This window comes from Macaca thibetana, chromosome 15 (genome assembly GCF_024542745.1).
Source record: "Macaca thibetana thibetana isolate TM-01 chromosome 15, ASM2454274v1, whole genome shotgun sequence".
NCBI classification, from domain to species: Eukaryota; Metazoa; Chordata; class Mammalia; order Primates; family Cercopithecidae; genus Macaca; species Macaca thibetana.
In genome coordinates this window covers 29432057-29444916 of record NC_065592.1, presented here as the reverse complement: position 1 = coordinate 29444916, position 12860 = coordinate 29432057, and the positions used below count along the sequence as shown (strand labels likewise).

Sequence of the window (12860 nt, the reverse complement as noted above, 5' to 3'; positions counted from 1 at the left end):
TGGAGCCTTTGGGAGGTGATTGGATTTAGATGAGTTCATGAGGCTAGGGCCCACATGATGGGACTAGGGCCTATATAAGAAGAGACACCAGAAAGTTTGCTCTCTCTCCCCCTGCCATATGAGGATACAGTGAGAAGGTGGCTGTCTACAAGCCAGGAAGGGGGCTCTCACCAGGAACGAACCATACTGGTACCCTGATCTCAGACTTCTAGCCTGCAGGACTACAAGAACATTAATTTCAGTTATTTTTATTTTTTTATTTTTGAGGTAGAGTTTCACTCTTGTTGCCCAGGCTGGAGTGCAGTGGCACGATCTCACCTCACTGCAACCTCTGCCTCCTGGGTTCAAGCAATGCTCTTGCCTCAGCCTCCCAAGTAGCTGGGGGCCCGCCACCAGGCCCGGCTAATTTTTTATTTTTTTATTTTTAGTAGAGATGGGGTTTCACCATGTTGGCCAAGCTGGTCTCAAACTCCTGACCTCAGGTGATCCACTTGTCTTGGACTCCCAACGTGCTGGGATTACAGGTGTGAGCCACTGCACTTGGCCAATTTCAGTTATTTAAGCCACTTTGTGTATGTTTTTTTTTTTTTATGGTAACCTAAGTGGACTAAGACAGCCATGAAGGGTGTCAATTGGAACTCTGCAATGTTTATGGATTCTCAATCATCCTGGCCATCCTTATGCCTCTGGTCAGTAAACTATTTCCTTAGGTGGTTACTGTAAGAGTTTCTTGGTTTTATTTTGCTGTTCCTTCAATCTACGTTTTATTCTTCCATCATTGTTGATATTTTAAAGATAAAAATGTTTTTTTAACCAGAAAAGAAATATACATTCATTATGAAAATATCATAAAATAAAGAAGAAAATAAAAATCACCTGTAATCGCGCCACTTAGAGAAGAGATAGTTGAAAACAAGAACACACTAAATTAAACCAACACAAAAAAACCACTGCCCCACCTCACTTGATAATGCCATTTCCTTTTGAAATACCTTAACGTCTTTTAATTCAACTGAAGGAGAAAGTGTGCATTTCTTGGGGGACATAAACAGGCTCATTACAGCCCAACACTATGTTATGTTTTAGCTTCTTTCTCTATCACGTCTTCCTTTTCTTCTCCTCTATATACACTGTGCTACTGCTTTGGGGATCAGTCAACCATTCCTCCTCACACAAAACCCATTCATGGCTCCGTGCCCTCTGTATGCAGAGCTCCTTCTGTCTGAGCTGCCTTTCCCTGTTCTTCTGACACATCCTTCAAGACACAGGCTGGTAAATTCAGCAGATGTTTATGAAGCTACCAATAATGTGCTGTCTACAATACCAGGCACTGGACTTACACTGATGAAAAAGGATTTCTTCTTCTAAGAGATAATTCTAAGGGAAAATTCATACATAAATACTTTCCAATATAGTGTGGTTAATGCAGCAGTGGAGGCATGCAGAGTGAGAGAAGAACTGAAAGAAAAAGCTCAATAAGAATGGGCTGGGCTCAGGGAAATCTTTCAGATATGGATCTTGAGGATTTAGAGTTAATCTCATTCAGAAGGAAGATATGGAGAGTTTCTAGGCAAAGGAGTGGGTAGACTGCAAGAAAGAATTCTATAGTGCGATGTGTATGGTAGATACTAAGGGTGTCCATCCACATCCCCAGAGGTTCCCTCTACCATTGTGAGTGCTATAGTTCCTAATGGTCCCACACCTACTCCATGTGTGGACATGTATCAATAGGCTAATCTAAGTGGAAAAGGCAGAAGGGGACATGAAGAGGGCACAGCCATAAATTAAAAGAGTTAGGCTCTAGGAATGCAATTTGAGAGACTCGTTTTAATTCTTCTGGAATTCTCTGTTTCTTCATTTCTAAAATAGTAGCATAACTACTCTATTAAATTCACATGATCATTGTGACAAAAACATTGAGTAAATTTTGTAAAAATATTTGGGTAATTAGGCATAAATGGTATTACAAGGAAGTTTTGGTTTTGGCACTGGCTTCCTGTTCAAGTATATTTTACAAAGAGGCAAAGGATGATAGACCACGTTTTAAATTTATCCAGAGTGATTTCATCAAAATCATCTTATTAGATATTGCCCTAGTATTATAAAATAATTACATGATTTTCAAAAGCAACCTCTATATTAATCTCCCAATACTCTCATCTTACAACAACCTGTCTAAAGTTTCTAATTTGTCTCTGTTTCTCTTTCCTTCCCCTCCAAATTAATCTCCCCAATCCATTTCTTTATAAATCACCCTTGCTCCCTAAATTCATTAAATGTCCTAAGCCTCCTTCTCTGCCTTCTCCTCATAGCAAAATGCATGTGTCCTTGACTCTACAGCTCTGTCCTTTGGGTCTTCCATTTCTGGAACCTCAACACTCAGATGGTGCCTTACTGGCTGGATTGGCACTTGGCAAATGCTCAGTGTGTGGATACACATCCAAGGATCTGTCTGTATGTTTCATTCATCTCTTCAGTTATTCTGGGGTTTAAGGAAGAGTGGGCTTTCACTCTTATTTTTCATTTGTCCCAAGTTTTTCTCCCAGGAGAAGCATAATAAATGCTTCTTAGATATTAACTCGGATATTAACTTTCAGTGCTGTCCCTGCACTTGGGAGTCCTTTTGTCCTCTGATTAGAGACCTCTTTATTGTTTAGGAATTTTCATATACACCCTATTACTTCTTTCTGCTCATGCCCAGAACCACTTAAGCTGCCCTTCCTGCCATCTCCCCCTGCCATCTTAAAATCCATCAGTGACTCCCTATTGATTTTAGGGTGAAAACCTCAATCCTTAACCCACACTACATGGCTTTATGTAATTTGGCTATGTCTGCCCTCTCTACCTGATTGCCTTGCCTTCCCTATTTCAGCCTGCATTTCAGATATATCAATCTTTTTCTAGCTCTTTCAACAAGGCCCAGTCCCCTTCGCTAATGAGTGCCTGATCATCCTTGAGAGTTAGGGACATCTCCACAAGCCTCCATGGACTCCCCATTCTACATCAGCTCACTGGTTACAGGCTTTCATAGAATGATGTTCCTTTCCTCCATAGTGCTTGCCTCAGTGTGAAATTACACATCATTTAGTGTGATTATGTGATGAACACCTCACTCCCTGGCCACAATAAAAGCTTCTGGAGAGCAGGGAGCACATGACTTTTGCTCACCATTGGGTTTCTGGTGCCTTGCATAGGTGCCTGGCCTTCCTAGTGAGTGCTTAGGACGGATTCTTTAAATTCACAAGTAGATCAATTTTGGTTTGATCCACATGGATCTTCATAGTATTAAAAGTGAAACAATGTGTGGACAATTTTTTTTTTTTTTTTTGAGACAGAGTCTCTCTCTGTTGCCCAGGCTGGAGTGCAGTGGTGTGATCTTGGCTCACTGCAACCTTTACCTCCTGGGTTTTCAAGCAATTCTCCTGCCTCAGCCTCCCAAGTAGCTGGGATTACAGGCACCTGTCACCACACCTGGATAATTTATTTTTTTTGCGTGTTTTTAGCAGAGATAGGGTTTCACCATATTGGCCAGGGTGGTCTCAAACTCCTGACCTCGTGATCCACTTGCCTCAGCCTCCCAAAATGCTGGGATTACAGGCCTGAGCTACTGCACCTGGCCAATAATTTCTAATAAATAAAATAAGTATTGTATTTGAGGCTTTGCAAAGGCATCTCATCACATTTTTATGAAGTTTAGTATTTTTGTGCTATATTTATTAGTATACTTATCCTAGTTTCATATAACTTACTTCTAGAATATATTAGTTTCTAATACTTTAATTCATTTTTGTCTATTTAATTTTCTTTTATCTAGGCACCATTTTGTATACCTGAAACAAATGAGCAAAGTAAAAAGTAATGTCATATGCATATATTTCTATAGATGTATCCAGATGGAACAAGCTTATTGCCATGTACAATGCTGAGAACCTGGGTCACCTAATGAAATTTAGTTTGCAATTCTTCAAACTAAAACTCCTGGGATATTTATTAAAAAGTATTTTTTAGAAGACAGGTCAAGATCTATTTGAAAAGGGCCATAAAAGATGGATAGCCGTGGTCTTGCTTATATACTGATTACAAAACAAAACAAAACAAAACAAAACAATCCTTAAACAAAAATACCAGTAATTAATCTCCTTGGAAGACAGTTTAGCAACCAGCTGTTAGTTCAGCATGCTTCTTGGTAGTCTTAATGTAGATCTTCAAAGGCATTTCTCACACAGAGAGGCAAACAGCTTACCTAGGAAAAAAGCTTCTAATAACCCAGTTAGGATAATCAGGGAGTAGGAAATGAGAGAGAGAGAGAGAGCCGTTAATCTTTGTTTGAAACCAAGGACAAAAATGCTAGCAAACCTGATGTCCATTTAAGGAGCATCACCTCTACAGTTCAACAGAATTATACTCATTTTGTTAAAACATACCAGGTATGGGCAAACCAACAGAGAGGCCAGCACCACCGTCAGATAATTTCCCATCGATGTAGACTTTCCAGACGCCATTGGCACTTGTCCAAGTGATTGCAATATGATGCCATCTGCCATCATTCACTGAGGGACAATTTGTTATCTTTTCCTTGCCATTCACATAAAGAACCCAGCTGTGGAGAGAAAGATTCCAGGGAATGTAGTCATTAGCCATATGTTGCAATCCTTACTGTGGGGCATGTTACTATTTTTCCTCTTTTCCTTTTCTTTGTGCGTAAAGTACTTTGTGTAAACCCATTACTCTTTTTTTTTCTCCACTTGGTCACATTTTGTAAAAGCAGATTTGATTTACTAATTATACTTGATTGCAGCTCACTGAAAATTGGTTTGTGTTCTTAAACACTGAGGGGTAGGAAAAAGTCTTAGGATGAGCCAGGAGAAGTTGCTCCAATTTGAGACAGTTTACCAACTGGCTGTTTTGGAGAGAATGAATCAAGAATGGAAAGGGTGAGAATTGTGTAAAATGCCAGACTGACATCCTTCTTCCAGAATGTAAGTTTCTTAAGACCAAGAACAAATTTCAGATGTTTCGTAGATGCTTCATCAAACAAACAATAAGTCTGTTTGATGGTTGCTGCTATGGTATGAATATTTGTATGCTGTCTTGTGTGCTCTCAAAATTTATGTATTGAAATGTAATCACCAATGTGATTAGGAGGTGGAGTCTTTGGGAAGTGATTAGGTCATGAAGGCTCTGACGAGACCACTTGCACCTTCACCATGTGAAAACATAGTAAGAAGGTGCCATCTGTGGACAGGAAAGTAGGGCCTCCCCAGACACTAACTATGCTGGCACCTTGATCTTGAAGCCTCCAGAACTGTGAGAAATACATTTCTGTTCTTTACAAGCTACCAAGTCTATGCTATTTATTGTAGCAGCCTGAATGGACTAAGACAGTTGCTCATGCAGTCATATGTCAGACAAAGTAGTATGCCGATCCAAAGAAAAGAATATTTGAAACAACAAGGATGGCCAGCCAGAAGATGTTTCCAACAACTGTGTCATTCAGGGAAATAACAAAGCTAATAAGCAGTTTAAAGTGAAAAATCTTCAAAATCAAATGGAGAAAAAGAAACGATTAGAGAAAGTTGATGATGAAGATAAAAATTCATTGACTACTTCTCCCAGCATCTTATCAGATCTTGTTTACAGATGTTTATGAAAAAATATTTTTTGCGATATTAATGGTTTCCTTTCTGCATTTTTCCAGTTTCTCTCCTTATTCAAGGAGGCAACAGGTTCTCTCTTTATATATATTTTGTTTCAAAGGAGGGTTTTTGCAAACTTCTTGGATTTTTGTTTTTTAACAGATCTAGTAAATTAAGAAGAATAGTATTTGAGGATGGGAGATTTCTACTAGAATAGTGAGATTCCCCTGGATTGGGGATAGAAAAAAAAGCTCAGTGGGTTTTGAACACCAACAACCTGCTCATAAGTAGAATTTCGGCGGATCTGAGAGGAAAAGACCATGTGGTGCACCGCAGAATCTAACCACATTGAAGTTATGAACCTGAAGTTTTGCCAAGGATTTCATATGTTTAAAAAGCAGTGGTTTTAAAGGGACCATAAAGCCTGGGTCAGTGGACAGCTCAGTGATAAATAATGTGGACAGTTGACCAGTGATGGAAGTTCTGCTTAAGTCTGTGGCTCTTTGGCAAGACTCTGTGTACAACTAAGGTTGGCTCTCCTGACAACCCAGGGGGATGGGGCCCTGAAGTTGGAATTAATGGATTCTAAAAAAATATGCACCCTGAGTTTGTATACTGATTTGTATGCAATACACTTGTCTCCCAAGGGTCAATGATGTCACTGAAATCCCTTAACTTTTAGAGGTCCTATTATATAAAAGAAAGAGCATCAGTATTTGAGTCAGAGTTTGAGACTTAGCCCTGCTACTTCCAAGGTGTGAGATTTGGGGCAAGTCATTTAGACTTTCTGAAACTTTATTCTACTGTCTGTAAAATGGGCACAGTTCCTCAGGTCATTGTGAATATTAGAAGAAGTAATACATATGAAAATACTTAGTAAACAGCAAAACACAATACATGTTTGAGGTATTATCACTAAAATTTTACCTTCTTACAGAACTTGTTCAGATGCTCCATTTGATTATTGATACCCTGGCTGTTTTCTGGGAACAACTGACCCTCTACTTTCCCATTTCCCATCCTCAATGTCAGTTCTAATTTGGCTCCAAGATAAGGTCTTAAGCACAGCCTTCCCGACACTTCCGCTTACCCATTATAATCAGTCAGGAGCAAAGTATTGTCGCTGCCATTATCAACTGCATAAGAGATTGGTGTTCCATAGTTCATGTCATCAGAGGATTTCATCCAGAAGGTACAGGTTAGAGCATGGAGAGATGGGAGGACACCATCTAGCATGACGTATCCATAAATGCCAGAAACTTCAAAATCCAGGTTAAAGCCTGTAGACTGTTCTGTAATGAATAAGAAAAGTGTGCAGACGGTGGCACTTGGAAGACATTTCCAATTGTCAAAGGAAGCAGTGCTATTGTCAAAGAAGCTCATTTCAGTGAATATGATTATTTACCTAAGAAGCAGTTTCAAAATTAAATAAATATTATTTACAAAATACATAGTGCATTCTTTTAAATAAAATAACCAGTGAGTATACAAGATAGGAAAAGCATTCAATAGTGAAAGGAAGCAGAGAAACAGGAAGTAGTTGGAAGGAGAGGTGGACCTGAAATGCTACTAAAGCCAGGAGATACTAAAGCATGTCTGTATGCTAATGAGAATGACTCAGTAGAGAGGAAGTAATTGATGTCACAGGAGAGAAGGAGGAGGATCTGCAAGGGTAACATGCTACCCTATTTAGAACTCTGGCTTTTCCCTATTTCATGAGCAATTCAGCTCTGCCCCAAACCTTCATAGCCCACTCAATAAAACAAGTCTTACAGCTAAAAGACTCCAGTCTCCTGAGAAAGTATTTAGAGTTGATCTGCTGATTCTCAAACATGTTCATGGATTCTCACCCCTGAAGTCAAGTGGCTTATCAAAGTATCCTTTTTATTATAAATAAGTAGAACGTGAAGAGCTCTACTAAATTCAATTTTCTCTATTTCCTCCCTAGTTTTTAAGCTTTAATTTTATCATCTGTGCCACTGAGGATAATAGTAGTAGTACCTAGTTTGTTGGATGGCTGTGAAGATTAAATGAGTACAAAGTGTTTGGCATAGTTTTTGGCCTGTGGGCAGTGCTTGGTGCAGGCAAAATTGGTATTGTTATTACAGTACTATTTTTAGTATTGTTATTAATAACACTGAGTTGATATATACCTGTTTCACACCTGTTGCCTGAAAATCCTGGTTGACATTTACAACTGTATGAATTTAATTCATCCACACAGGTGGCCTGATTTCTACATGGGTTAGACTGACATTCATTGATGTTCAATTCACAGTGTGAACCTGTGAAGCCGGCTGCACATAGGCATCTGAAAACAAAATGTTGTAACAATTAGAACAGTTGTAGGAAGTCTCCCATTTATGACAATGTTATCTGAAAAGACTTTGAAAATCAAAATGCTGGAACATATTTTCAACATCAAAATGCTTTAACTGTAGATTACCTTTTCCAGTTCACCTGATTAAACCTATATAAGATAAGATGTATTAGAAACGTTGTAGTAGCAAAAATAAAGTAGAAAGTAGTTCTGGTCCAGGTGAAATATAATTCACACATTGTGGTTTCTCTCCTCATAGGAGTTCTCAGAAAAAATATGAAAAGTTCAGATGCTGTTCTAAAGGCTTTTATATGTTAAGCCTATTTTCATAACAATGAGGCAATACTAGTATTATTCCCATTTTACAGATTAGCTAAACTGTGGCTCAGAGAGGCTAAAGAATTTGCCCAAGTTCTATTGCTACCAAGTGGTGGAGTGGGATTTTGAATCAACCTATATCCTTTTTCTTAATCAGGATGCTATACAGTTTCTGTGCTATGCAACAAACCATTTTAAACTCATCAGAATGGAAAGTATATCTGGTAATGTCAAATGTTGACAGCAGTGTCATAAAATCGGAAGTCCCATATAGTGAGTAGGACTACAATTTGGCAATGTCCTGAGAAGTTGAGAGTTTGTGTTCCCAGAGCCCTATAAATCCATTTCTTGTTTTCTGCTCTAGGAGATAATTCCACAAGGTGCACAGGGACCCATATAACAAATGTTCATAGCAGCATCATTCTAAATGTCTATGGAGAGGAGACTGAGAAAATGAATCATAGCGTAATTAAGTCCATCATGTAATGGAATACTAAGGAGCAATTGAAATGAACAAACCAGAGCCAAATGTAACCACCTTGATAATACTTGAAAATATGCTGAGTGGAAAAAAAAATTGCAAAAAGAATATGTATGTTATGATGCCACTTATGTAATATGTAAGTTATATACTGTTTATGGAAGTCATATATGTAGCAAAATATAAAACCCGAATAAGAAAGATATATTCAGACTTCAGGACAGTGATTACTGCTGGGGGAAGAAGGTGAATATGTGTGTGTGTACGTGCACGCATGTGTATGCGTGTGTGTGTTGAAGGGAATCCAGCCCTACCTTTAGAACTTATGTCTTTAAAACAAAAGATGTGAATCAAATATGGCAAAATACTAAGGTTTGATAATCACAGTGATCAGTACATGACTTTTATTATTATTTGTAATTTTCCGTGTGACTGAAATAGTTTGTAATTTAAAAGGACTGGTCCAATAAATGCGAGTTAATGTTATCATTACTAGCATGTTCGTATGAAGACCTCTTTGATACTGACCTAACAGTGACTAGCAGGAATAACTGGTGGTTGGCGGATTTAAGCAAAACTCTCAGTTGGAATTGGGAGATCTTTACTGGGTCTCTGCATTTGATGGTAAATCTATTTTGACTATAATTTCACTCACCTTTGTCCTCCTGTGTTTGGTGTCATTACAACACTATCATATCCTCATCTATGAAATAGATTCACTTTGTCAACAACCTACATTCCTTCTGAATTGGGAGCGTGTACCTTCACCTTTCTTCTAGTTAGGATTTAGACAACTTTGGTATTCATCAATCGTTTTAAACCCAGGAAAGAGTTTGGAACTCTTGTTGTTCATCTGGAAACTTCTCATTGCCTACAGTTAGGTATATGCCAGAAAATGTCAAACACCCATAAGAAAGCAGTGCTACACGATAAGACCTCATTTCCATATTGAAGGTGAGGATATTGTGGGAGGATGGTAATGGAAGGGGGCTGAACTAGAAGGAAGGGGATTGGGAAATGTTGCAATTGGGCTAGACCTCTTTTGTTCTTTTTTTGTTTTTACTTTTGTAAACTTATAAAACCAGCAGCACCTTAAGGACAATACAGTTTTCTAAAATTCTGCAAGCAAGAGAAATCTGTCTTGTGTACTACAGATGTGCTGTCTCTGTACTCCCCTGCAAAGAGTGGGGGATGGAACAGGATAGTATTGATAATGACAACAGCAGAAGATTTTCAAATTGTATTCTACTGACACTTAGAGCTGCCTCAGGGAGATATAGTCTTTCTCCCCCTCAAACACTACTATTTGCAGCCACAAAAGCTTAGCTTTTATTATTTTACTTTTTTACATTCATGTTAGATTTCTTTTAACAAAAGATTACTAAAAAAGTTTCAAAATTGTGGACATAGAATATAGATGAGCACTATCACAATATGACTGTAGATTCCATTTTGATTTTATCTGGTATAAAAACTTCAGCTAAAGCACGGGTGGATCACCTGAGGTCAGGAGTTCGAGACCAGCCTGGCCAACACGGTGAAACCCCATTTCTGCTAAAAATACAAAAGTTAGCCAGGCCTGGTGGCGGGCACCTGTAATCCCAACTACTCGGGAAGTTGAGGCAGGAGAATCGCTTAAACCCGGGAGAAGGAGGTTACAGTGAGCCGAGATCCCACCATTGCACTCCAGCCTGGGCAACAAGAGCAAAACTTCGTCTCAAAAATATAAAAATAAATAAATAAATAAAATATGGGCTTTGTCTAGTGCTACTGTGTTTGCTTCTGAGTAATTATATTTCATCTTTTATGACTTCCCCAGTATAGAACATTAGTTCCCAAACATGGCTGTGCATCAGAATCATCGGGAAACTTAAGCCATAACAGGTTGCCTATTTTAAAGTGGTAGGCTCTACTCCGGGCTTAGTGAAGCAGAAATGGCAGTGGGAATATTCAACTGTAGCCTATCCTTGGGCCAGCATTTGAAAATGGCTGACTTGAGACTCAAAGCAATACTCCATAAAGGCTGCAGAAACACTGACTAGTTTAGAAAAATAAAAAAAAAGTGAAAAGAATCAGCCTTTACCTGAAGCTATTGGCACCGTCTTTACAGGTAGCTCCATTTTTGCATGGCCGACTGAGACACTCATCCACGTTCTTTCCACATCGGGTACCCAAAAATCCAGGTGGGCATTTGCACAAGAATCCCCCAACCTGGTCTTCACAGACTGCATTATTTAAGCATGGGTTTGACTGGCATTCATTGACTTCTGTTTCACAATGCAGGCCTGAGGATGGAGAAGGAAGAGAAACAGCCCAAATGATTAATTCCCTGGGAACACTGTAATTAAAGTGTTGACTCCCTGGAGGATGCTGCTTCTAGAGGCTTGGAATGGAGGCTGTGGAGCCACTGGCCCATCAAACTGGTTTGAGATCCATTCTGTAATGGGCTCTGGCTTTTGCAAGTCATTTTTTTATGGACTCTGAGGTTTTTTTTTTCTTTTTTTTTCTTGAGACAGAGTCTCGCTCTGTCTCCCAGGCTGGAGTACAGTGGCGCGATCTCGGCTCACTGCAAACTTCACCTCCTGGGTTCAAGCAATTTTCCTGCCTCAGTCTCCTGAGTAACTGGGACTACAGGCACCCATCACCACACCTGGCTAATTTTTGTATTTTTTTAGTAGAGACAGGGTTTCACCATTTTGGCCAAGATGGTCTTGAAATCCTGAGCTCAAGTAATCCACCTGCCTCGGCCTCCCAAAATGCTGGGATTACAGGCATGAACCACCATGCCCAGCTGATAATCTGCTTTTTTTAAATCTTATTTTTTTTTGAAATTAAGTTTGGTAATAGACATCTAATTGAGATAATGTTAAGAAATAAAGCTAGTAAATTCCATTCAAAACTTGCCTGTTTCTTTGATCTTGCCATTTTCCTTTACTGGCCACTTTCTTCCTTGGATTTACCCTTTAGCAATTAAGCATACACTTTTAAACCATATTATTGTGCATCTGTCTGCAATATGATATTACATGATATGTCTCCAGTTCCTTCTTGAAAGTTTGCCTTAACACACACACACCCCACATACACAAATTATTTTTTGCTGAACCATTTGAGAGTAAATTGCAGACCTGCATGCCCTTTCACCCCAAACATCTCAGCATATATTTCCTCAAAAAATGAAGACTTTTTCTTACATAATCACCATGCAGTCATAAAATCCAAAAATTCACATTAATATATATCATGTTAAGAAATATACCAATTTGTGGTGGTTTACAAGATTTTAAGACAACTTGGGAACACTGGAAACATCTTACCTACATATCCTTTCACACATGTGCAACGATAGCCAGCCACACCATCAACACAGATTCCTTTATTTAAACAAGGACTGGAGCTACACTCATTTATATTTTCTTCACACCGCAGACCTGCAAAGAATTATTAATCTTTGAACTACAGAAGACTTGAAAGGACTTTAAGACCAATAGTTTCCAAGCAAGTTGTTCAGGCATTGGAATAGGGAAATTGGAAGTCATGGCTAACATGTTTGTGATAAATTTAACTCTTTGCCAAACGTTGAAATAAAATGTTTCTTCTATTCTGTGAACTGCAATTTTTTTCTAGCAAGAATCCTAACATATTCAGCATGCAATGGAAAATGATAACTATGAATATCTGGCCATATTTTTTTAGTTAAAAAGATGTGTGATTTTGTTTTAAAATTATCCTCCTTATTTGTTTGCAAGTTGTTCTCTTTTTGAGTTTATTCCTTTTAGAGTTAAGTGGTAACAGTTACAGCATTACAGTTACAAAGTTGGCAAAAATTATGGGAGAAATCTATTGAATGAAGAAAATAACTCATTTTCTTCTGCAAATTAGGGAAACACAGCCAAATTTCTGTGCAGCTGTCCCATGTTTTGTGTGAACGTAATTTGAGAACAACTGATGTAATTCATATCCTTTATTTTATACATCTAGAATTAGATCCAAAGAGGTCTGTGACATCGCCAAGGACAGGCACAGAAAAGAGCCTAGAACCATAAATCTTCACATTCAAGAACATACGTACAAAGACTCCTTGGGTTGAAGAGTTCAGGATGCT

At 38.6% G+C, this 12860-nt stretch overlaps 1 protein-coding gene across 1 annotated transcript in view; it reads right to left on the bottom strand.

The window, feature by feature from the left end:
* The window catches only part of SVEP1 (sushi, von Willebrand factor type A, EGF and pentraxin domain containing 1), a 225919-nt gene that overhangs the window by 82229 nt on the left and 130830 nt on the right, over positions 1-12860 (bottom strand). The window contains exons 23-27 of the mRNA XM_050761409.1: positions 12073-12186; positions 10839-11040; positions 7790-7947; positions 6727-6928; positions 4425-4600 (exon numbers count right to left, since the gene is read on the bottom strand). Coding sequence (XP_050617366.1) covers positions 4425-4600; positions 6727-6928; positions 7790-7947; positions 10839-11040; positions 12073-12186 — 852 coding nt within the window. The remainder of the gene's footprint in view (positions 1-4424; positions 4601-6726; positions 6929-7789; positions 7948-10838; positions 11041-12072; positions 12187-12860) is intronic.